The 27,243-nt window shown below is 38.5% G+C and overlaps 1 protein-coding gene across 2 annotated transcripts in view; it reads right to left on the reverse strand.

Moving 5' to 3' along the window:
* Positions 1–27,243, reverse strand: part of CNKSR3 (CNKSR family member 3) — a 54,727-nt gene that overhangs the window by 3,839 nt on the left and 23,645 nt on the right. Inside the window, exons 2-10 of one of the 2 annotated variants that reach the window (XM_061989007.1) lie at positions 22,733–22,896; positions 15,619–15,821; positions 13,828–13,915; positions 10,987–11,028; positions 9,089–9,208; positions 7,327–7,386; positions 4,614–4,682; positions 3,620–3,766; positions 1,737–1,861 (exon numbers count right to left, since the gene is read on the reverse strand). In XM_061989007.1, the coding sequence (XP_061844991.1) occupies positions 1,737–1,861; positions 3,620–3,766; positions 4,614–4,682; positions 7,327–7,386; positions 9,089–9,208; positions 10,987–11,028; positions 13,828–13,915; positions 15,619–15,821; positions 22,733–22,896 (1,018 nt within the window). Of the gene's footprint in view, positions 1–1,736; positions 1,862–3,538; positions 3,767–4,613; positions 4,683–7,326; positions 7,387–9,088; positions 9,209–10,986; positions 11,029–13,827; positions 13,916–15,618; positions 15,822–22,732; positions 22,897–27,243 lie in introns of both variants that reach the window. The other variant, XM_061989006.1, reaches the window with a different exon arrangement.

A 27,243-nucleotide genomic window follows, 5' to 3' on the forward strand; every position in this document is an offset into this window, starting at 1 on the left:
AAACACATAGCTGACTGTCTAAGCACATACACACCCCAATACGCACAACAGCCCTCTGGCCAGCCCGTAACACTTTTTCCAGCTCTCCATTGAGAGCAACACTAGAGCTTTGTGTAAGAGAAGCAGGAATTTATGGAGATTCAAGGACTGAAAATTTCATACAAGTGTGACACCACAACCATATGTATGTGGAGAGCTCTCCTACAACACCACCATGTGGAGACTGTGCCATGAGGAGGGAAGGCAGCCACTGCTCTCTGCCTTAGTGTGGACCAGAGAAGGTCCATGACAGGAAGAGAAAAGAGCAGAATGATGATGGGAGAAAAAATATCAAATCACCACAAAAATACATCACAGTTTCAGGAGAAGACCAAATAATGCATAGGTTAAACTAAATGGACAAACAAAAGGTGAAAGAACTGCTCATTCTCCTCTTCCTGGCTGCCACAGCTTCCTAAGTTTGCTTTTTTTAAAGTCAGAGTAAAGAAACCTTCCTCCTTCCCCATATCTTCCAGGACAAGTTTTAGAGCTTGCATTGCTACTTCCTCCCTTGACTACAAGGATTCAGGTCTAAAGGAATCTGAAGCTAGATTGTTCTATTTTTTTTTTTACTCTTTAGGAAAGATAAACAAACTGAGCACATGCTCATGATTCATCAACGTGCTAGAAATTTAAAGATTTTTTTAAAATAACCCCAAGGCGTTCTAAACTCAGCTGTTGAATCTATATGCTTGGTTTTGTGCCAATACAGTTATCGTCACTTCTCTTTTTTTTTTTCTCCCCCAGAACTGAGCACGCACAAACATGAAAAAAACAGGGAGAGAGTAAGTCAAGGTGGGTCCAACTTCAGTAGAGATACCCTAACCTTGGAAAACTCCTCTCCCCTAGCCCCAATACAGCCCCTAAATACTGCAGTGATATAACCTCTCTGCATCATGCCTTACATAACAGGAGGTAAGCTCTCCTCTCATATGAGGCCTGCAGCAAAAAGTCAGAGTTTCTATGCTGGGCTATCCACACATAACCTAAAGTGTCAGAGCAAGCCAGGAAGCACGCCTTGCCTGAAAACTCTTTTGTCCATCACCTTCCCAGGTCAACTGGCAGGATTCATGAGTCAATGTGAACTTGAGAACAAACAAAAGCTAGCCATACCATACATTCACCCACATCACCTTTTGTGTACACAACTGTGCATTTTTATAGCTTATACCACAGGATTAAAAAGAGTTGAATAAATTGACTCTCCCTTCCCTTCAGCGGGAACATTCCTGTTTTATACAACTTGCGAGTTTAACAAATTTAAAACATGTTCTTTTCTATCCTAGTTCCCACAATAGTTACTTGCTAAAACAAACAAAAAAAAAAAAACCACACAATCCCTCAACACTGGAAAAAAAGTCACAGACAAAAATGACTTCTTGCTATGTAAGGTCAGATTTAAACAATAACAAAAGCATAACGCTACAACAAAACCAGGGATGATATCCATCCATGTTTTGGGAACAACTGTGATCTACGTGGCATACAATAGTCTTCTAATAACAAAATCTATTACAATCCTGGTAGTTTATTCATTAAATTGCAACCTTAAGCAGCTGTACACATTTAAGCAACCAAAGCTTGTGAGACTTGAAAATTCCTGAAGCTAATCTGCACGGAGCTCTAACTGCAAGCCAGCTCAGAAACAAGTGTAATAAAGGAGTTTTTTGTTGAGTAGTGCATGTTTATTTGCATACCGAGGAGAATATGGAACAGCTGGTGGAGGTGGTATGTACAGATCCAAAATGGCTGGCTTTTCTTTTTTCAGTGAGGTATCCATGGTGCTTTCTGGTGACTGGGTTGAAGTTGGCAGAGGACTGGTCTGAAACGTTAGACAGCTGTCAAACATCTGAGCATATTTATCATTCTCAAAAATATAATTCAAGAATCAATAGTATGATTTCATCCCCCAGTGAAACACTATTTCTATGCTTAATAGAACACATTGAAAAAAAACTCTTAGCATTTACATTTTCCTCCACCCTCAGTTTTGGCTAGCCTCACAGGCCCTCCTACAGAAATCCTATCACAAGTAATGCTTTGCGCAAAAGATTAGTTTGCTCCTTCCAGTTCTATTTTTCCTGCAAATTTCATAGACAGGGGAAAAAAAAAATGAGACATAATCCCCTCTTCTATTTTTAGATACATTAATAGAACTCAATTTGTTAAATACAGATATGATCTGCAATGCTTACAAAGCCAGCTCACTCTACCCTTATTCCATGCAGTCCAATGCCTGGGGCATGGGCAGGAATGTAGTGAAGTTCACCACAAATTGTGTCAAGGGATATAACTAGGGTAAGAGAAGCAAAAGAAAAATATATTTGGTATTGCTCATCTAAGCAAGTTTGCCATTTTGCTCTTTGTGGCTCATTTCTACATCTCCAGCATCTTGCCAGGCTCCTGTCTGCCTCTAGGAGAGAAAAGACTTGAAAGATCCTTTCACCTTTGTCAGGAAAGGGAACCCTTCTTTCTTTGTCAAGGGCCTGCCTAGGCTAGCACTCTGGCCACTCAGTTAATAGCATCACTCCACAAGTCTTTCTGGAACCCAGAATGGTCATCAGATTTCTCTCATCACTCATTCCCTCAAGGAAACACTTCTTGGCTCAGTCTGTATCTCAGCCCATCTCAACTTTTCACACCAGGAATGCAGTCCTTGCTTTGGGTAATCCTGGAAAACTCACAGGATGGTAGGTTTTTTTCCTTTGGCTATGATTAAGTGATAGGCATGATACCACACAAAAAAGACACCAGCACTGATGAAAGAAAGCATGAGAAAGGAGTCAAGTGCTCAACTTCTACTCGGTTTGAGAGAAATCTGACTTGTGATAGCCACTGGCATTTCACAGGCTGGCAAAATCCTCACAGCTGTAGGAAGACCTGTGTCATAACAGAAACAGGAACTCCCCCTAGTTTTATTTCAGGTAATCAGTTTAGATTCAGTGAGGTCATTTCCTCCTATAAGCATTAAGCCCTAAGCTTTGAACACAGTAAGCCATTCCTCAATATGGTTATTTAAGAGTTATTAATGTCACTTTCTCTTTCCACTCGTAACCCAATCTGTGAATTGCTCAACAACCAAACCTTATTTAAACAAGCAGTTTAAATAACTTCTTGAAAAACACTCACTCTTTCCCATCCTTCAATAGACTAAAAAGAGGACAAATATAAAGAATAACCTGTTATTTCAGCAAAAAAGTATTACTGTGCTAAATAGAGGAAGCATTTATTACTCCATACTGATTAATTCCAGACATATCAGCAGTTTCAGAAGTTTTGTCTCAGATAAATTTTCTCAGTGGGACGCAGACTGATTAAAATGCTCACCACACCTAACCCCTTTGTGACTCGAGAGAGTATTATCTGTTTGGTTTGGGTTTTTGGTTTTTTGTTTGTGCTTTTTTTTTTAAAGGCAAGACTATTTTCCCTTTTATCTTGGAACCAGAAGAGGACAGTCATTTCACCTAACCTTCCTTGACCTACATTTAAATGTAAGTACCTGGTGGCGTTTCTGATATTTCTCAAGCTGAAAACAGGGCGTTCCCATCCTGACACAAGAGTGGAGCTGGCAGCCTCTCACCTGCACCAAGGGTGGTTTCCAGCGCAAGTTCTTTAGCGGAGCAGGTGTAAAATGGAAAGAACCAGTAGGACGTTTCTTAAGCAGTAGCCTAACTCCAGCAGGATTCTCTCGCAGCTTTGCCACTAGATTTTTTAGTTGCCATCCAACCTGGAAGAGAACAAAGATACCTTTCATTTAGCATTGCTTTTCTGAAAAACAAAAAAAAAAAAAAAAAAAAGAAGAAAATCCAAATTTGCCAAGTCAAACTATCTGCTTAACATGAACCTAGAGAGAGAAAAGAGATTAAAAGAAATAAAAGCAGAAAAAAATTTGAAAGATTCTTTTTTGGAAAGTAGTTTTTTGTTTCATTTCAAAGAAAGATCTCTACTTAATCTGTTAATTAAATACTGAGATTTTAATCAATGCTCTTTATACCTTGGTCCAGTCCTAGAAGGATGCATGGATGTTCTCAAATTGAGTAACAGAGGGATTCACAGTGAACTACTTCTGCCGTGTTTCTTTCTCATATTGAAAGGTATTGCTCACCTCTGCTAAGCAAAAACGCAATCATTTTATCTAGGTTCCCAGATGCAAGTGATTTGACAAATACCTGGGGCTTTTTTGAAGCTATTTTTATATACATTTCAGTAGGTCGTAACCATGTGTTTTAAAACCAGTCTTAAACACAACATGAAGTATTCTACTGTGATGTATACAGCATTTAAACACAAAATACTGCATATCTATTTTACCAAAATACTGCAAAACACAAAATTTGCTTGAAAACAAAATGTTAGAAAGCCTCAAAGACTCCAACAGAAAAAAACATAGAATGGTAGGGGTTGGAAGGGACCTTTAGAGATCATGTAGTCCAACCCCCTACAGAAACAGGTTCACCTAGATCAGGTCACAAAACATCAGAATAGCCTCCTAACTTTTTCCATTCAGAACCTGTGAGGAGAGAGCTCTGCAGAGCAAGCCCAAGGGAAGTTTGGTATGGCTCTTTGTTACTCACCACAGTCTGTCGATTAACTTGGATCACTTCATCACCAGCATGAATCTTCTGAGACCGATCAGCAGGGGACTGCAAAGAAGAAAACAAGAGGCATGTGCTTCAGTAGGTTTTCTTCCCTCCCATAACAACCTCCATTAGGCAAAGTCAGAGGTCCTGTCTATAATGAAGAGCACTGCTGAAAGCTTTCACACAGCTAGATCACATATTGTATCTGTTCATGACTTAGAAATGCACACAAATTATACCTATAATTTATTTTTTTATACTGGAAGAACTATGGGAAAAGGGAGCAGGAAGGCATAGCCTACATCCGTCACATCCGTACTTAACTCATGGGATGGTCTCCACTGTCTTTTTGCCTCCAGTTTGTATTGCAGTTTGAGACAGCAGCAAGAGAAGACTGAAGACTTCTGTCCCAACACAGCAACTACCTTAAACTTAGCTTTCAAATACATGTTTTTAAAAAACACACTAAGATTTTGAATATACAGAACAAGGGACCAAAAACTCTCCAACCTACAAAATAAATCCATTGCACTTTCTCTTTTTGTTTCCTAATGTAAATAAGAACTACCAACTCCAATATGACATTACCTGCTGACTCATCAAATTCAAGAGATAAAAATACATGCTGGCACACACCAAATGCATATAGACAGCTATTTTTCAAATACCTGTCTAATAACTTTACACCTTAAAATACAAATTTCTTGGAACAAAAAACAAGTTCTATGGATCCATTAGTGAGGAACAGCTAAATGTGTCAATATTTATTTAGATTTGTCTATGTCTAATGTCATGCACCCGCCATCGCTGCAGTTACTAAAAATGGTTTCGCTGATAACATACACTGACTCTGACCAACCTTGGCAACACCCAAAGTGCACAGGCATACCACCTTGGTATATATTGCACTCTAATCACAGAACAATTTCTCCTCCTATTTCCCCCCACCCCATGAGTAACCATCTGGCAGCTGGCCAGCTCTTCCTAGTGACTCCTCGTCATCACACCTTTAGAGCCCAAGTAACTATTTTATTAGGAGGAACTGTAAGAATAAACAGTGCAATGAGGGAAGAAAACATGAGGGGGAATTTGCGGGAGGTTCCAGCTTTCTTCATTGTCTTCTTGTTTCCTCTGGGAGGAAACGCCTCTGTGAAAGGCTGCATATATATGACTCAAAATATGCTGGGCCAAAGTCAAGTCTATGAAAAACAAAGCTCACTTCAAGCTGTCTTTGGGCAATCAACAGCCCATCTGGGGCAGGGTGGGGGACCTTTGCACAGAGGACTCCTACAACAAGTGCCAGCTAGCACAGCAGATACTGCATTGTGAGAATGAAGAACAGCACAAAGTTTAGATCTATGCCAGTGCAAAACAGGAAGTCACAAGTAGGATAACACAACTCAGAAATCCTCTTGGCTGACTGCTATAAAATGCATAGGCTTTCCTGGTCCTTCCAGTATATGTTACTGCTAAATTTGGAGTGCAATTTCTCTGTGTTCCAGAGACACTGACTTCTAGGGAAAGCTACTAACATACCATTCCAAATGGTGCAAGAAAATTGAGCTAAGACCCAGCGGCTTAAGACATCAGTTGTTTACAGATCTCTCAGTCACTCAGTAAGCTTTGTTGCTCCAAGGGAAAGAAGTTCCTCAAAGACAGAACCAGTGCTCATAAAAATAGCAGAGGTTTAGATCAACATTCAAAGCTCTAGAAGCAGTACATAGGCAGACTATCAGCAGTCAACAATACATTATTTCACGTTTGTTGGATATTGAAATTGCTGACAAAAGCAGATTTGCTCTCTATTGCAGATCCTGTACAGAATTATGCCAGGGCAATAGCATAAAAGCTTTCAGCTTTCACTCTGAACTGCAAGCACAGATTTCTGTTCACTCCTCCCTGGCCTCTGGACCTGGCAGGAATACAATCAGAGCCATGGTTCTTTCCTATTCACCTAAATAAATAAATAGATTTTAAGAGCATCACTACAAAAGCCAAGTTACTCTGCTGCTTGGTTTGGTTAGTTTTTTTCTTTCAGACACTGCTTTTGTAGAGCAGCACATCTGACAACATCATAGCATTCCCCACCAACCTCAGCTACCGATCAGAGCTCCACTGGAACAACTGCCCAGAAGCTTTTAATAAAGATTCAGCTACAAAGGGCTCACAGTTTAAGAATAAAAAAAGTAGCCATCTGCAGCAAGACACAGTTGCCTACAATACTGACCACTTCCTACCAGTAGGTCCCTCTTAAAGCCTTACTTTTTTTCTAATCTTTTTACTCTGCAAAGTAATTTTGTAACTGGACAGCTCATTGATTTCATTACTCATTACTGAATTTAGCACACTACCACCTAAACATTCCCATTAGCGGAGATTGCCTTTGCCAGCAGAGAGCAAATATGTTCAAGACTTTGTTAAGCAAGATACCATAAGCACCCAGAACATCAGATACAGTAACTTATTAAAGCAATAATTTTAATGCCAAGTATTTGAACTCATGTACTTGCAGAAACTGGTTTAATTAGACTAACAGTGTAACATGCAGACACAAAATATTTACAAACTGTTAATAAACAAATGATGCATCACAATATTTAAAGCAGTAATATCATATCATATGTAAAACAGGAAAAAGTAGTTAAAAAGTCAAATTATCTCACAGCTACTCAGAGAGTTTGAGTTAATCTACATTTATTTCACTTACATTTTCTGTAGTCCCAGTAATTACATGTAATCCATCATAGGTTGATTTGATGTACATTCCCTAAATGTAAGTAGAAAATGAAAAGCAAGTTTAAAGGCAGAAAACCACATAACTTATCTGATTAAACAACTGTTGGCAACAGACTCAAAACATTATTAAAAACACCTAACAATCCACATATTTTCCCTAGAAAAGCATGTGGTCTAATATTAAACCATTCTGAACATCTTCACAGATCATTTTACTGTAACTCATTATAATATTTGTAATAACTTAAAACATTTATTATACAGAAAGCAATTCAGAAACACTGTCTGGTTGGCTGGTTTTGCTGCCTTGTTGGTGTTTGGCAGTGAACAAAGCTTTATTTTCTTACTGTCTCGTCTGCACTAGAGAATTACAGGTTTTAGTAGGTAGACACCAGCTTTCCCCATACAAAGCACACTTACACAGCCTGGCTACAAATATTGCCTACACATTCTCTTACAATTTCTCCTAGCAAGCCAATATACAGACTGCTTTGTAATCACACTGCTGACACAAATAAAACCTCTGGCAGAACTATTTGTCACTGTATACATTAATGCTGAGCATGAATGCAAGGACAAACTAAGATGAAGTGGCTTTTGACCATATGAACATCAAACTGAAAATCACCAACAGGCTACTCACTAACAATTGCATAATTTCCCCACAAGTGACCATTGGATTGGTCATCAATTTCATCATTTATGAACAAATACATCTCTACATTTCATACCTACATCTGTTGTTAGAAGTGCTCACACTGAGCTGTATAGAACTAGATGTTACTCAGGAGCTGTAGACAGTTTATCTGCCTGACGTTACTACATATGCTTAGAAGTACAAAAGGAAAAATATAAGATTTCTTTTTACTCCTTCCTCTCCAGCCAATTTTCTTCCCTGTTTGCCTGTCAGTATCCAATTGCTTGCACCTACCCTCTTACTGTTTGCTTAGTTCAAGCTAGGCTTACCGTCCTTCTTTGTATCTTATTCTGCAACAAAGAAGTCCTCATAATTTCAAGAACATGTGACTGATTCAGTCAAATCCAGTAGCCTAGGTAAATCTACATATCACAGTAAGACTGTAAAGCTTCCTCCAAAGTGTTCACCTATTCTGCCTTCAGGGCTAGGAGCAGGGCAAGGGGAATAAAAATGCAGTTAAGAATTTAAATTCCCTCTAACTCATTTTAACATGGCTGTTCCACAGCAGAAAATCCACCAAGATTCAAACTTGGTTTCTCATTGCCAGTACTTAGCACTGACCAAACCAGATTCAGTAACATTACAACAGCTACTGAACATTTCTCATTCCCACTAACAGCAAACCTCAAAAAAACCTCATATTCTTCTCCATCTTGCTATAAACAAACATCAGTTCTCATCCCTTTCTCCCTGTCCCAGCCCCTAACAGAAAAACAGCTGGCTAAGGTAATCTGCAAAAATAAAACAACTGATTTCACAGTCATCCATAAATTCACTAATAGTCTAGTTAGAGACAAATCTGCAACAATTTGCCATCAAATGTATCTGAGATAAAACCTATTAACATGTGTGACCATCCCTCACAGCCACTGCACCACACCACCTGACAATCAACCTTCAGAATTCCACCCTGTGCCTCTTTCTGTTCCCCATATTACTGTTTTCGAAATATCTTGCTGTACACACATCTGTGATGGGTCTCAAAACTACCTATTCAATACAGAGGATGTCAGGACACTCCAGAATCAGTTCTTACCAGGCCTTCCCCAGGTTTAATGTTGGTTAAATGAACCTCCTCTAGACACGCACACTGGCTCATCAATGAATCTGTAGTTGATCGGATGGCTTTATCACAAATGCCATTTAAAGTCTTGGCCTACAATGAGAACATTAAAGAAAAAAAAGTTACTAAATTTCCCACTTCGCTGCTTCTTTTTTCAGTTTTGAAAAATTAAATGAATTCTAAAACTTGGTTCATTAATAACATGTACTTATGAATCAATAAAATAAGATTCATTTGTAAAGATCTATTTTATAGCACGCTTTTTTTTTTACTGCCTAGTACAAACAATCTGTCTCCATTAGTGCCCCCTCATCATCACTAACAGATGCCAACACATTCTCTGCTTTAAAAAAAAATAAATCCCAAAATTCAGCAAAAAAATTGATTCTGGAGTTCGCTTCCCTTAGCCAAAATATAATCTATTATTATATTGAAACAATTTGATGATTCCTTGTGGGAACAAATGACAGACCTTCATGTTGTTCTGTATTTCTGATATGAGAATAAAATCAGGCACGTGTCAGAAAGTGATGTACTGGTCACTGACTTATCTCCATGAAGCTTTATATATAAGGCAGGACATCTAACACTTCAGCATTTCAGTACTACTTCTCTCCGTTGTGCCTCTGAACTGACCTCTTCTGGAATGCTTACGCAGGCAAGGTTCATATTTCCTTTTGAACAAAACATAACTGATTCTAAGCCAACATTATAACTAAAGGCGAACTGTGACTCTGCATGTCAGTAAAGTCAGAGGCAGAATGGCTTTGTCTTGTAAAACTTTTAAGCAGCAGAATTAACCAGGAAAAGAAAGTAATTATAGTCTAAAAATCTGTGCCCTCCCTACATTCACAAATTTCATTAATGCCTCCCTATGTGTTTTGGGTGTGGACACTGAGGCAATGTGGAAACTTAAAAGTAAGCCAGAAAAACTTAAAGCAGAGGGAAGGTAAGATTAGTACACAGTAAAGTAGTTTACTCATACATAATTTGGGTGGATCTGTCTCATAGGAAAACGTTCGTTTGAATTACAAAAGCCCCTGGAAACAATACTTCCAATGGTTTTTTTTGTTTTACATCAGATTTATAGGGAAACAGTAAAATAAATCAAAACAATGCTCAAGTGTGAATGTGAGGAACTGCTCAAACAAGGGAACTCCAAACAACAATGCCTACTTCTACAGTGGGTGTGCACCAATGGAAAGACGCAAAAAAACTCCCTTTTACGTGGTCTCATTATTTATGAGACAAAATTATTTTTAGTTATTGTGCTACTAAATTCCTAAGCATCTATGAGCTAGCGGAAGGCCTTATCAAAGAGCACAGCCTGGTTCATGTCAAAAGCAGGAAGCGATGATTAACTGTTACAAAATATAAAAAGCATTCCATTACTCTCCTCTTTTGGTCACAAGGCTGCTTCAAACAACACTGAAAACTCCAGCTCAAACACAGAGACAGAACTTCAGTTCTTTGGCAGGGCAGTTCTTTTACTGAAGAAGCTTAATAAGGCATAGTGTCTGCTTATTAAGGCACTAAAATGAACATCAAAGGCATAACAAGTTTATTTAGTCTGTGATCATTCTACAGTATTACCCCTTCCCTGAAAATCTGAGATCTATAAACTCCCTTGAATAAATAGCTGTGCAATGAAACTTTAAGCAATGTATTACTCCATTCTATTATCCACACTACCTACCTGTTCAAGTTTTGACTTCCTTAAGAATATTCATAAAATGGCCCGTAACAATGTTTATTTGGATGTTATGCGTGCATGTGTGGGATTGGAAAGCTGTTATCAGTACAGTCAGTGCAGAAGTCCCAAAATAAACATGAATGTAAGAAGCTGAGTTTCAGCAGAAGTGTGTACTTACTACACTCTGAACTTTATCTTCCATGTCAGCCACAGTGCAGTCCTAAAAACAAAACAAGAACAAAAGCCCTACATTAACCAATAATCATGCAAACACATAATCTCTGAAAACTCTGCAGAACTGACACTTAAACCTCAAACTCAAATAGTTATTCATGCTGCAGGGGTTAATCAGATTAGTTTTACCACATAAGGCTCAAATGTACTGTTAACCAACTATTTTATAACCCTCATAGAAAGCAATAACAAACCTTGAAAACTAGGAGAATGTGGGATTTCATTACAGCAGCAGAACTCTGCTCAATAAAAACAAGATTCTCAGAAGGTCAGGAACATGCGCTTGCCTTACACTGATAAAGCCCAACTCAGGTGTGTTCCTCTGTCTCAGGCATTGAAATGTATCTAATACATAGTGTTAAAAATGTAATTTGTTTTAATTACTCTGTCAATGACATTCCTGAGGGCCAGAGGATTGCACACAAAGTACTATTTACATAGATTAGGTACAAAAGACTTTAAACAAGTTCGTGTTAAACTACAGAAGTCATCAGTTTTATCTGCAAGAAGAGCTAAACTAGAGAATGGTATTAACTTCTCAGACTCAAAAGTTGAAACAGCAAGTAATAAAACAAGATTTACAACATCTATAAGGAGAATCCACCAAACCCTAAGTTTTTAAACAAGCTTAAACTCCATAATATTTGCCCTTGACATGTCAATCTGTACAACTAACACACAACGCCTCATAGATGCACATAAGCATGATGCATGAATCGAGGTTATTAACATACTTCTGATTATCCTCAACACTTCTAGTCCCTTCCTACCTCTCTTATGTGCTTTTAAACAAGGAAATCTAAAAGCAAAAAAGTATATAGTTCTCCAGATATGGACACACCAGGGGTATGCAAAACAGGTCAGCTACGTTTTCATAGAAAGTCTTAATGCTGTTGTAATGACCACTAAGGACCAAAGTCACACTTTTTACATTCTACCAAGAGCTTCCAGACACTACTACAAACTTTAGGCTCCACTGTGGCTTAATTTTTCTCTATTCATTACATCTGCGTGAATCAATAGTGAATGTCACCTATCATCATACATCCCAGTTGCTCAATATTGCAAAGTCCTTCTGATTCTCTTTACTTCTATTTACATATGATTTTTTTAACATTCAGATTTGCTATAAAATTTTAAGAAACAGTGGAGTAAACCTTGTTCATTGTATCTATATAGCTGCAAATGAAGTCAACTGGAATCTCACTGCATTCCCACTTTGCTTTATTATTCATCTACTTTTACATATTATTTACGATTATGCAGAGCAGCGCTGGTTCCTCAAGAGCCATGCTGGTCTCTTCTCCACCATGAGAACTGACCATTTAATTCCTACACTCTGTTTCCTAATAAGAAATGCTTTTGAAGTCTACAAATTCACCCAAAGATTTTTTCAATTACATCTCTCTTCTCCATGTCAGTGGACTCTTTCAGATCATTCTAACAGATCTGCAGTGCTCCAGTACAAAATAATGTTGGTTCTTCCTCCATTAATGCTTTTTCCTATTATTAACCAAAACTATTCTTTATCATAGCTCATATCAAATTGGCACAGAAGTACTCTGACACTTTTTAAAAGTTGTATTTGCCAACTTTCGTTCCCCTGCCATCAAAGGCCAATTTAACTGGCAGATTAGATACTCTTTTTAGTAGTAACTTCACATCTCAGTTCCTGTAGCACTTTTGGGTGAACATCATCTGCTGTTAGAGACATTTACTGATCTACTTCACAGTCTAACAAATCTGTAGCTGTAAATGACTGGCTTTCTGCAAACCCACATGTATGGCACCCAAACAAGAAGGGCATTCAGCAGCAAGTCAGATTTGTGCACCTTTGAACTTATACAGACACGCTATCCTTTCACAGCCGCTCAACTGATACAAGTGGGTGTCATCATAGCTTGACAACTCACAGGATGTTTCTGTCTTTTGATATCATCACCTCAAAATGGGATCTCTCCAAATCACCAGTGTCACAGACATGGTCCTTCAGAGTTCAAACATACAGCCACGGACTAACTGCTATGAGCAAGCTGGGTAGGAGGTAAAGCATGCACACAGTGCTTCACAGTCAAAGAGGCATGCTGTCAGAATAGTTTTGAAAACTGACGTTATTCAGACAGCAAAGTGACATCACTTGACAAGATTGCCACAGTTTCTACATGTCTTTTTAGCTATTACCCACACAACTTGATACAACAGACGATTAATGTAAAGTGATATGGCAGAAGAAACCTGGCTAGCAGAATTTGTACTGTAAAGGTGGTGTCTCCTGCCATTACATACAGAGTTTCCTATTTGATGGCTAAAACATTCTGCATGGGACAAGACCTAAGGAGTGTGTAAATACAGGTATAATCACCAATCAAGTCATACTTCTGTTTTAGAGTTAGCACTGATAACTTTTTCAACATGTTGATTGGAATTCAAAAATCTTCAAATGTGGACCAACTGCTTCAAAAAATAACCTTCTTTATATTAAAGCTCAAGAAATTACGATTAGCCTTTAAACCACAGTCACTTCAGATACAATGAGCAATAGCAAAAATGAATTGAATGTGTAGGAGAACAAAAAAAAAAAAGAAACCAAAACAACAATAAACACAAAAATCTCAGAAAAATGGACAACTGAAACTGACCTTTGTGGACCTTCAAAGTTTCGAGTAAGCTTTCATTTCCAGATATGCCTTCCAATTAGTTCTCTGCATACAGTGAACACGTTACTCTGCCAAACACCCCCCTTCCTTCCTTTTTGTAATGCAAAGAGGAAAAGAACTCAGCTGACCTTCTGAACAGTAGTAGTGAGATCCAAGCAAAGCTGAATGATTCTGTTCTTCATTGATGAAAAGTCAGCAATACCTGTAAATGGAGTCCTGCAACAAGAAAAAAAATGCCCTTAAATTGAAGGGACTAGTCTTTCCCCACCCTGCTTTATCTGTGACGAGTGGCATGCAAGAGCTGTAACTGACATCTACACAAGTGTGGGGACACAGTTCTATAATATTCCTGAATGCAGAGTCCTGTCCCTGCTTAAGCCTGTGATAAGCAAGTTCAGAGAGCATAACCAGAAGAAATGGTCAATTTTCCAAACTATAGTCCTCTAAACTGCATGCTTGTGTCAGATCACATTGTGTTGTAAAAAAAAAAATAAATAAATCACATCCTTGGGTTTGCCTGTGGGTTGGTTTCTAACTTGTAAGTCTTTGATTACTAAACTCAGACCAAAGAGAAAAAATATTCTCTAAAAGAAGAAAAACAGATTTTCACATTTTACAGAGTAAGTAAATAAGGCTCAATCTTAGAGAATTAGAGATCATTGTAAGCAGGGCAGCTTTATAGCCTACAGAGTCTCAATTCAGATTCTCCAGACAGATGAAAGACCTACAAGAGAAGGTTGAGAAGCAACCTCAACAGGTTTGGAAATAGACAAGCCAGTAATCTTGCTGACAGTCAGTCTCAAAAGTTTAGGACAAGGTGCCAGTAACAGGGTGAAATAAGAGGATCAGGTGAGACACACAAGCTGTTAATGTCATTGCCTAGACACAGAACCAACTCCTTGCTGATGAGCAGGGACATTGAAGGATAAAAGTGCTCCTTGCTGTTGGTCCCTGTGCAGCTCTTCTCCTAACCATTATTTCAGGAAAGATGGCATGGGGCTTGAGAATTTACGTTCATCTGTTATCACGGACAGCATCCCTGCCAGCATCCAGTTGGCTTGGTTGTCTGTTTGCTTCCGTTGCAGCTGTCACAAAATAACTCTGGGTCTTGTCGAAAAAGAGAGAAAAAAAGAGGAAAAAAAGAGAAGGAGAGGGAGAGGAGAGGGAGAGGAGAGGGAGAGGTAGAGGGAGAGGAGAGGGAGAGGTAGAGGGAGAGGGAGAGGGAGAGGAGAGGGAGAGGAGAGGGAGAGGAGAGGGAGAGGAGAGGGAGAGGAGAGGGAGAGGAGAGGGAGAGGAGAGGGAGAGGAGAGGGAGAGGAGAGGGAGAGGAGAGGGAGAGGAGAGGGAGAGGAGAGGGAGAGGAGAGGGAGAGGAGAGGGAGAGGAGAGGGAGAGGAGAGGGAGAGGAGAGGGAGAGGAGAGGGAGAGGAGAGGGAGAGGAGAGGGAGAGGAGAGGGAGAGGAGAGGGAGAGGGAAAAAAGAAAAATTCCCCACATAGGAAAAAAAAATCTAACCAACAGACAGAGGGAGAGTCTCTCCCACTGTTTGGTTTTCAAGTCACAGAGTTAAGGCCACAATTTCATAAGTAAGCTCGCCAACAAGAAGTAGCTTAAAAAGTGGGAATGGAAGAGGAGGAAGTCACATATGTATGAGAAACTGACCTGAACAGGGAGACTTCTACTTTTATAGACATCAGTTTGGATGCAATGTTAACAGTTTCACTGGTTTTAGCAAGACTGGAAGTACAAGAGTAGATACCCTAGATTAAATTTGTCCACTAAAAGCATTCTACCAATGCCAAACCAAAAAAGAGGTGAGTGAGACCAGGAAGATCTTTACAATCAAGCATCTAAAAAATTGCCCTACAAGGACAACAAATTTGTTATAGCAGTAAATTAAAATATAAAGGTTTTACTCTTACCTGTCCAACCATGCAAGCAAGGCTTTAGCAGCACCAATAAGCTCCACCACAGAAGTAAGGAACTCATTGGGGGGTTTGCGAGAGGTATTTCCATCATAATTTGAACTTTTCCTACGGCTGCTGATGTAATTTTGCAGATTGTTGGATGATGCTCGCAGCTTCAGAACCAGGTTCTTCATATTGTCTGTTTCAAGGCCATAGTTCTGCAAAGAGTATTATTAAGTCTGATAAATCTCCCTATTGAGTCCTCCTGTATCTTATACCATGTTACAAACTCATATAGGACAAAAGTTCTGGGGATTTGGCCAAATCTTTTCTGGGTTTTGACAAAAAACGCTTTATAAATGCCTTCTACACTACAGTCACTAAAGAATGTTTTTGTGAGTGCCAAACTTCCTCAGTTTCTGACATGAAAAGAAAGGCCACTTTTCAAGCTGAATGAAGTTTCAATTTCCTAATGTAAATGTAATTAATTCCTAATTAAAATGTAATTGGAGGAAGGTGATTGTGGTGTTTATCTTTTGTTAAAGAAAAGTGAATGTTGTTGTTTCCTAAAAATGTTATCTATACTGTGGTACTGAAGTAACATTTCATTCACAACTAAATTTAATCTGGCAGGAGATAAAAACATCAACAGGAAGCAAATGTAACATCACAGTCAAAAGCTGAAATAAATATTTGGATCATAAGTTTTCAACAACTGTGCTGCTCGATTACAGCAGTGCAATTATTTGCAAGTCTGAGGACTCTATTAACACTATACATAGTAATTAAAAGCATTCTTAGTTGTTATATTTTTAATTCAACCACTTCTGTATTAAAAAAAAATAAATCTTAAAAAAAAATCTAAGTCCTGCCTATAGCTTCAACTTTATACATTAAAACACAATGAAGTCATACTCTGTAAATTAAAATCCAATTGTTTTAAGCAACAGATTGAACATCTCATTCCAAAGGCATAAAAAATACTATAAGATATCTGTTCCTAAGGCAACTCAACTTTGTAATCCAGAGTTTCTCCTTTTTGCTGTCAGCTGTGAGCTCAGAGCACCTTGTTCAGGGCTTTATTCCACCAGCTTGCCCTGCAAGGCAGGTGCTGGGGATCTGCTGTTAGTTCTCCCTGAAGCTATCTCTTCCCCACACTGAAGGAGTCCCATTCCCTCAGCATCTCATCATGAATTAGTACTCCAGCCCTAACCAATTTGGCAGCCCTCCACTGAGCTTGCTCTGGTTTCTCCTTGTCTTTCCTGCACTTGAGGGCAAGAGGCACATGGAGACTGAGTGCCCAAGTTATGGGTGATAATTGATACCATCCCTCTTCTGGCCATGCTCTCAAAATGCAGCCCAAGGTACCACTGAATTATTTTCCAGGGCACACTGCTGACTTGTGACTCCACTCCCTCCATGGTCAAGCATCCATAAAGCAGGCTGGAATATCTTAGATTAAGCCATTTCCAAGAGACAAAACAGATCCTTTTCCCCCAAAGAAACCCATCAATGTAAGAAGAGGTTTTAGCCACTCAGCTACCTTTAAAATAACTACCGCCTCCTATGGATAGGATCCCAGTGGGTGTAAGTTACACAAGTATCTCTTCCTTGCCAAGAGCCCTCAGGGAGAAATACCCTGAAAGTGCAGCCAGAAGTAGAGGTTAAGAGGATATATCTAATTTAAAAAATGCCACTGTTGCAACAGTAAAGGATATCCTGAAGTTTTCCAGGATCACATAGAAGGAAAGATTTGGATTACTAAACAATGTTTAAGTACTTGCGTACTGTCATGTGTGAACTTGCCACCTTTTAATTTTAATGGAAAAAAAAAAACTAAACCCACAAACAAGAGCATTATTTAACTGCAATAAATACATCTAGTTTTCTCCTCCTCACAAGACACTGCGTATTAGTCTACTTTTGGAGAAACGCTTTTTCACCAACAGGCCTGTATTTGGGGTAAGTTCCTATTGCCACAAGAACCTGAAAGTAGCCATATACCAAAAATCTCTCTAACAGGGAAATTAGAGGACATTTGACCCTGCTCCTTCCATAAAGGAACAGAAAATACAAAAGAATATTTTCTGTAGTGGTATAACCACCTCATCACTTTGGTCAGAATTTGAGAGAGTCCTGATATATTTAAGTATCTCCAGGTCTTTCTTTCTGTCATTCAGATGCAGAAATTGTGTCCACCATTTGTGGGTGTCAGCAATTAGATATGGTTCCAGCATTTAAGAGGACCCATATTGATATACCAGGTTGGATTTTTTTTATTTGTCCCTAAAACATTCATACCCTGCCTATCACACCTCTTTCACTGGTGTGAAAGCCCAGTGTGACTTTTCCAGTTAAGCTAGCTTTTAAATAATAAATTTAAAGTCATTTAAATAGTTCTCAGTTTTGAGGTGGACTTCAGCAATATAGGTGTTGCCTCTGGATATACAGGAGATCCTGTATGACTGCAAGTGTTATCCCCAACAGTGTATCAAGAGCACATCACAGCCAAGCTCTCTAGACACTACATTAGGCTTTCCTAAAACTTCTTCCACAGACACCTAAGTGCACCTGAGATACCGAAACCAGTAGTTTGCACCCTAGGAAAAGTCCCGGCTAAGCACTACACCTGCCAGCACAACAGGGAGCTCAAAGCTGTTCAGTACAGGAAACTGAACTATCCAACTATGAATAAACTCTGAGAGATGAACTTGCCCAGAAAAAAGGGTCATCCCAACGCAAACCACCTCTACTTCACAGCCCCATCCATTTGCTCTAATACACAGAAAACATTATGCCTCTTCACCAGATATGGCAATGTTTCTATCCAAGTTGACACTGTCTTGACCATCTCACAATCACCTATTCCTGCTATTTTTCCTGCTCTTTCCCTTGCCACATCTAGTCCTTTGGGAAAGCTGGTTTGGGGAATTAAACCATTCAAAATCATCTCCTTCTTTATTGCAATGTACTGTCAGCTGGTTTAGCTCCCTGAAGTAGCTCACCTCACGGTCAGGTGGGTGCAATCATACAGAGGACGGGAGCAGGTGGAGTCACCTGCTGAGTTAGATTAATTTACCTTGTCACATAGCTGCAGTGCCAATTCAAGACAGATAGGAATGTTGATAGTGTGGCAGCACACCAAATAGCCTGCACAGCAACTTACAGTTGAAGTACAGGTGTTTTTAAAAACATTTCTACAGAACTGAGGCTACAATATTTAAAAGATTATTATTTAAACCACCAAAAGGTTTAGATGTTGCTGCTCAAGAACCAAAGAATGCACCATCTATTCCCAGCACTCCCGATTTAAAACATCAAAGTTACTTTCAGCAAAACACAGGTTGAAGCCAGCGGTCAGGAGCACCCTATGTAAAATACTCCCAGGCTGTTACTCATTAAGCTGCAGGGCTGAAGCCAGAGACAGTACACACGTGCAGTAGAAAGCATATGCGCACAAGCGCATGCTCTTTCCACTCTCCATTACATTTAATGAGAAAGAGTACACTGACCAAATAGTTGTTCAAGGTCAAGCAGAAAGCATAAAATAAAAGCATGGCTAACCAAAGTCAAAAGAGCATTGCAGTTGTTGACTTTGGCTGACCCAGAGCTCTGCCCAGCTGCCCAGGGGCAGCATCGCCTTCCTTGTCATTGCCAGGTTCAAGTGTCGCAGTGTGATGAGTTAGTTGGATCTGCTGGCTGATCCAACTGATCACCAGGTTTGGAAAAAAAATTAATAAAAAGAAACTGAATGCCTGCTCAAAAGCTGATCCAACCCACTGCATGCCCGTATAACCACTAGAGCTAACTCAAGGTACTATCACAGTCACCTACTCTTGCTCTCTCCCTTATAACAAAAATGCATCCTAAAGAATACTTTGGAGCCTCAGGTTTCCTAAAAACAGCACTAAATTTGAAACCTATAGAAAACAGAAATTTTACAAGACGGTGCATAGTTGTGGTGCTTTTGACAAGAATTAGATACAAAAGATGTCTTCAATTATGCACATTCTATTTTATGTTTTGGCATTGTATTTTGTTGTTCTGAAGAGATGTTGGCACAACATCACAACCAATGAAATTATCAAAAGCACAACATTGAAAATTATCACAGAATCACAGAATCTTAAGGGTTGGAAGGGACCTCAAAAGGTGATCTAGTCCAATCCCCCTGTGGTTTGTTTTGATTTGAGTATTTTCTTTAGAATGCTAAAAACTAATATTTCTTCATTCTAACCTCAAGAAAAGTGAGCTCCTTTTTTGCTTCCAGATACTTCCCCTCTACTCTGTCCTGGTGAGGACTCATTTGGAGTCCTATGTCCAAGTCTAGGCTCACCAGCTCAAGAGAGATAAAGAACTTCTGGACAGAGTCCAGCGCAGGGCCACCAAGATGGACTGGAACGTCTTTCATACAAAGAAAGGCTCCGGGAACTGCGGCTGTTTAGTCTAGAGAAGAGGACATTTAGGGGGGGATCTCATTAATATTCACAAGTATATAAATGGTGGATGTCAGGACGCTGGAGCATCCCTTTTTTCTATTGTATCTATCAATAGGACAAAGGATGATACAAGTAAGCTGAAACACAAAAAGTTCCATTTAGACATAAGAAAATACTACTTCACTATGAGAGTGAGGGAGCCCTGGCACAGGCTGCCCAGTGAGGTTGTGGAGTCTCTTTCCTTAGAGGTCTTCAAGATCCACCTGGACGCATTCCTGTGTGACCTGATCTAGGTGAACCTGCTTCGGCAGAGGGTTGGACTAGATGATTTCTAAAGGTCCCTTTCAACCCCTATCCTTCTATGATTCTATGATATTTATGTATATTTCTTACTCCTTCCCCAAATACTTTAGTCAACTCAGAAACACCTTCCATTTTTTTCTGCCCCAAGTAAATACTGTAATTGACAAAAAGATGGAAGCACTCAAGTTGATGGTTTGGGGTTTTTTTCTCTCTGAAGAATTCAATTTCTTTGATGTCTTCTAAATTCTTTAAGCAAGTCTTCAATGCCCATTCAGAAAAGTGTATTGGACCAGTTTGAGAGCACCAGAAATGTATGCTCACAGGAAACCTTCACTTTTTACCTCTGTTCACATTCTCTCCTTGTGCCTCTTCAGCTGCAGCTTTGTTGCATGTGTGGTTACTGCTATAAGGAGATGAGGGAACAACACCTCACCATCAAAGCAGCAGAGAAAGATGCTCTTTCATTTCTCTTTCAGTTATATTGGTTCTAGAATTCACTTACTGCGGCAGCCAGTACCATAACTTGGAAGATCTATTTTTAGCTTGGCAGTGTGGTTGTGAAAGAAAGCTTTTCCTCATAAAAGCTAAAAAGGTGTAAATAGTGTCCTTTCTCAATGACTATATTTAAACAACTAATCTACAGAGGCTGGACCAGTCAATGCCACATTTCCAGTGTGAGTTAAAAGCATAGATAAAAACTCAAATAATAGGCTTCAAAAGTTAGGGAAATGTCACCATATACACACACGAACACAGAAAATATCCACTAAATGATATCAATACACTAACTTACTTTCAAAAGATTCATACAGACAGAATAGGAAAATGTTTATTTTTTCCACACACACAAAAAAAAAAGACACCAAAATTTAAAAAAAAAAAAAAAATCAGCTTTCACTAGAACTTAAAAGACATCACCTCCTCAGGAACAAAACCAACTGTGAATTTACAGAACAATCCTAAAAACAAGGGTAGTGGCATCACAAAGGTAACAAAGGGCAAACCTAGAACACGGGAATTCTTCCTCCACTTCTTAAAAAAGAACATGAACCTTTCAGCTGTAATATATGAACTCTAAGGCATTAACCTGAGCTGCATTTCACAAAAGATTTCCAGAAACGAGGACTAGGTCAAAACTTTTGTCTACAAAGGAAATTAGAAGGAAATTGTAGGAGATAAAACACAGCTTTAGGTTTTGGCAGTTATCCAGCTTTGTTCATTTTGTTCTAACATTTTAAAGAGAAAGTGTCTTTGGGGTCTGCCACAGACATTATTTCAGTTAGGACTGTACCGTACATAGTACATTTACTAACTCAGACCCCTTCACTTGCCCAATAGATTATACCTTCCCACAGAATGAACCACATTTCAGACTAATTATGTTCTTCTATTAGATTTAAGTGTTAAAAATTTTTGATTGATCACAAGGTTTTTTTTCTTTAAAATACAAGAAAGAACCTTTGGGAAAAATTTCAGATTGAATGAAGTTATTTCATTAAATACAATCCTTTCAGTACAGGCTATCCAAATTGTTCCTGGTTATGGAGTACAAATGATCCCTGCGGCATTTCTGCAGCAAATAAAGGATGCATCACATGGGCAATAAAGACTTTCCATTTTAAGAAGAGTATGCTCAGGGCTGCAAGTCTTGCCTAACGAAGGCAAGGCAGGCCAGTACCAGCCAAGGAATCACCAGGCAGCCTTTCCCACCCTTCTCCCTCATGTAATAATACCTCTGGCACTCATTCACTGCGTTACATCAAACACGTCTTCAAGACTGTGTCCAAACTATGGCTTTTAAATAAAGCCTGCACTAGAAAAACAATCTGAAATACATTTATTCTTTCCAGAGTGTATCTGCACAGTTAAATATCATGAATAAGACGGAGAAACAGTTTAACTTCCAAATCCAATGAGAGCTGAACTGGACTGTAACTGAATTAGGAAAACACTCCTCATTTCAGAACATCTTCACTTTGTATGTAGACTACAGAATTGCCCTAATCCCATTTCAGCTGATGTGATGAATCATTAATAGCTACCATTTCAACAGTATGTCTTCTATGACACATTCACTCTACTCAATAGCAATTTTAATCACTCTGCTCATTAAAAAGAGACACAAGATCTAGGAGTGCTACTCAGATAACCTCTTTGTTTTAGAAATGAAACCAAACAAATTAACATTGCCACTTATCTGGAAGAAGTTAGAGAGTTATTAACACAAACTCAAGGTATAACACAAATTCTTACTGTTTTCTTTTACCAGAATGTGTAATAGAAAGCAGGAGACACAGGTATTCTGGTTTTATCAGACTTGCCTTAGTTATTCACCCAAATGAATGTTTTAAAAAATACTCTGCAAATCTGTTCATCACTTAACTAACCAATGCACACAGGAGATCCACAGCCTCTAGAACCAGTTCCTGATGTCCAATCCGTGAAATACCCAATTCTTCAAGGCCCTGATGAGAAATCTGTAACAGCTGTTCACCGTTTATCTTCTCCCGTTCAAATTTATGGACATATTGCTGCAAACAATCATCCAGACCTATTAAAACACAAAAAAAGAGAGAAGAGGATGTGATAGCAAATCTATGTCTCAAAAAAAAAAAAAAAATGGATGGGGAAGAGCAGAAAAACAAACCACACAACAAAAACAAACCCTGTAAAAGGCACAGGTTGTAAGTTCACGCAATATGCGATGCCAAGATTACAGAAAAAAAATGCAGTGTAACTGAAACTGTACCAGAGGGGCACAGGAACAAAGCATACAGATTCTGTGGATATTTGGGTCACCTAAGTCAACACACTTGATCCTTGTGGATCAAGCTCAGCAGGTAAGAATATTCCCCCTTTGGCATCTAGACAGGCAAAGCAATTAGTGGGCATAAGTAAACTCAGTTCTAAGGGCAACTCAAAAACTGAAGAGTAACCAAAGCAACAGCAAGAAAAAAAAATAACAATTGACACACACAAAAGATAAATACAAAGCAAAAACAAAGATCTTGCCCAAAGTCTGATTAAACAAACAACCAGAAGCACAAAACACCTCCCACCATTCCCCCTCCATTTTTATATAAAAGAGATTAATGAATGACAAGAGGAAAATGGAACAATAAAACGCAACCAGAATTATGTTTGTCTCAACTCTCATTATCCCCTTGATTTATGAAACCCTGCAGATTCCTGAATCAGTCATTCCTTTCCCTTGCTAAGGATTAACAGCATGCACCAATAAGAAATCTAGTTCACTTTTGTATCTATAAAGTATTTTTAAAACAGTTTATATTGTCCCAATAATATCCCCAAAATCTTCATTTTAATTGTGATTCTATGATCTGTTCTCTACAGAATCTTTTCCCCAGTGATCACAGAAAGAATTTCTGGTTTTCATTTTGTTTTATTTAGATAAACTTTATGTGATAAACTTCTTCTGTTCTTAAAGATCCTGTGAGCAGCAACAAACTGGGGAAAAAACTCTGATGGATGTGTTATTTTAAAGATGACACAGTGCTCTTGATGTCCTGTTCTTCAACATGTTAGCTAGAGCAAAAGAACAGATTCAATTAGATCTGTCTTTTAGAAAAAGATTATTTTCACCTTCACTGAAAATAGTTGAGATCAGCAAAAATTCAGATTACACATTCAACATGTACTTTGTAGCACCCACAATTGCCACATTGTTTCCTTTATACAGCTGAAGGTTCAGTTTTTTAAAAATTGAACCTTCAGCTGTATAAAGGATGTTTATCCACTACACTGGCTCAAAAGGAAGCTACTGACATGGACAGGATGTTGAATGCTGTAGATGAGAAACACGAACAGCATCCTGAACTACAAGGAAATAAGAGCCAGAAGACCTACACTCAGTTCCACTCATGGAGCAGCAGTAGCAGCTTGGAAAACAAGCACTCCCAGCATACTCTACTGCCAAGAAAACATTCAAGATAAATCACACGGGGGATTCTAGAAGTCACATGAAACATTCATTTCAAACCAGCAGCACAAGCAGTCACTGCTGCCTTGCAGTGTCTGGTCAGAGCAGACATGTAGATTATGGACTGTAAAAGGCACAGGTTTACTTAACACACATCACTTGCCTTTATAATACTTGCTCAGAAATTAATAAGGACAGACACCCTGGCACTTAAAAGTCAGCCCTTCACATGACTCGGACAAGCTTAATTATTGCAGTACATCAAAATCTGTCTGAACAAGCTCGATTTCTCCACATGCAGAGCCAGTAGTGTGCACAGCTTGATTTTTAAGCATAATTATGAATGGGAAAACCCACATGCAAGATGAGTAGAGTCTCCCAGGACTGAAATTGTGTTCAGGGTGCATTTTTGTTTCTTCCCATCTGTCTTGGCAAGGCCTCCTCAATTTTGAAAATTGAGCCCAGTGTTCTCTTTCCCACAGGCACCAAATTCTTCCTTTGGCTATACAAACTCTCTTCCCAGGAAAAATAATAAAAATATCTGGCCTTCATTGTTTAACATTTATTTTTTCAAAACAAATTCTCAACGAAGGGTGACATACAGTGCACATATTTGGCATTCCCAATTTTTAAGGCTGTCTTGCAGACCACTGTTTCCCATCATTTGCCATTGTAAGACCACAGTTTCCATTACAAGTTACACAAACACCTCAAGCAAAACACTTTATTCAGCATGCAATCAAGTTATTTGGGGTTTTCATTTAAGTTTTTTGGATGCAGTGCTGCTTTTCCCTATTATCTTTTCTGTGGGTTGATTCAGCTTTCTGGATGAATACATGAGACTCACAAATGTACATATCCCCTCCAAAAAATACAAATATGACTTCCAGTTTGTCTGTTCTTGAAGGTCTGTTGTAAATTGAACTGCTACCTCTAAAATATTTATTAATGAATCCTTAAAAATAAAACTATAATCATAGCATAAGACTATATTTTATTTTTTTAAAACTTAAAAAAAACCAATCACACAAATGTGAATTCAAAACAGTCACACAGGCACAGTCTCTCAGAAATGTATTTAAGATTAAGCAACCAAAACTATGCAAAGAGGAAGTGAAAACAGACCCACACATTCATGGCAAGCATTCACCAATGGTCTCAAATCAACTTGCTAACAGTAGTGTTGTAGTTATTTTTACTAAGAAACATATGGAAAAATCTTAAACATTTTAATTGAGATAGCAACCACATTTATAGCCTATTGTTTAATTTTCCATCATAGCAATCAAATATTTAAACATCATATGCAAACAACAAAAAAAGAATCCTATTTCTCCAAGAGGGAAAGGAGAATGGAAGGAAAAAAGTTCTGCAAAATAAGCTAAATTATATTTAAGTTTAAAAAAAAGTCAGCATTCAAATGCCACTGGTAATCTAAACTAACTGTTCACTTTTTCCTTCCTTCAAACTTTTCAGTTCTTTCCCTGTATTTTTTTCTGTAACTTTCAGTCTCATATAAGACTTGCCCATCAGCAAAGCCGAGATATTTTTGAGTACCTTAATTAAGAACTATAAAAAGCAGTTTACACTGCTCAGAAAGATGCTAACATGCCAGACCAAGAAAACAGTTTTCTCTTATTTCAGAAAAAAAAAAAAAAAGATAGAATTAAGACTGCCACTAAAAAGACATCTGGGTTTTTTTACCCACTCAGGAGCCCATCTGAAGTTTAATCTATCAATTTTATACTCAAAATGTGTTTTAAAAGCATTTGTCTCAATTGTATGTGAGAAATCCTTTATACTATTATTTGTACATACATCAAAACCATGCAAAAAAGATAATATCCTTCCTACTTAATTGTTAAGAGAATGAAGATAGAACTAGCAACTGTGGAACATTACTGAAATTTTACAATAGTAGCAGTGATTTTGGGGAGAGTGAAAGAGAGAAACTGGTCTAGTTAGTGTTATTCTTATCATGAAAACCCTTCTGATGAACTACATCATAACCAGAACAAAACTTTCTCCCAAATTTTGGCAAGTGTAGAGATGTGCAATAGATCCTGAGAACTGTCTAGACTTTTCTGTCTAAAATAACCTTCCACCACCACACAGAGGACCCCATGAGACATTCAATACCTCGCATTCATGCGAAAACATTAGGACAAGGCTTACACTTACAGATTTGCACTGATACCAATCTCTGTCTATTCCCGAGATTAAGAAAGTTATTTTGAATAAGAATTGACAGGAAAAAAAACCTTCAACATTGAGGGAGTTAAGAGGGGAGTCTTGAGTCTAAGCCAGAACTATCAGTTTACTATTCAGTAAGAATTAACATTTGTACTGTTGATGTTAGCCATTCAGCAAAGATACATCTGACTTCCAAAGTACCAGAGATGTGTGTTTTCTAAGTAGAGCCATTAATTTGTTCCATGGTTTTTGCTCAATTTCTATTCTGGACGTTACAATAATTTCCCAACCATAAAGCAATAAAAATAATTAACTAATGTATTAGAGGTCCAAAACGAGTTGAGTCACCATTTCCTTCTGTCCACCCATCATCCCACTCTTCTCTTGTGAGACCACAGTCTATACACTCCAAAATAGCCGGGGCAAAAGGGCAGTAAGGAAGGGGACAAAGAGATAGACAGGGCAAGGAACTGCAGAAGGATGAGGGAAGGGGTACTGGAAGGTGATACAGGGATCATTTTCCATTAGTTCAGGAACTTGAACAGATTCTCAAGGTGGATCATAAAAGGCCAAAGCTGATATGAAGAAACAGGAGGAGCACATGTCACTTAAATAGAAGAAGAACTCATAAGTACAAGACCTTCTCCTTCACATAGCACCACCATGGGGATCGTTGCCCACTGTCTCAAGGAAAAATAGCTTTATATTATGGACACATATTCTTCTCTGTTGGGTAACTCAAACTGGCAGCAAGTGGTGTCTTAG

Source organism: Colius striatus, chromosome 2, assembly GCF_028858725.1.
Source record: "Colius striatus isolate bColStr4 chromosome 2, bColStr4.1.hap1, whole genome shotgun sequence".
NCBI lineage: Eukaryota > Metazoa > Chordata > Aves > Coliiformes > Coliidae > Colius > Colius striatus.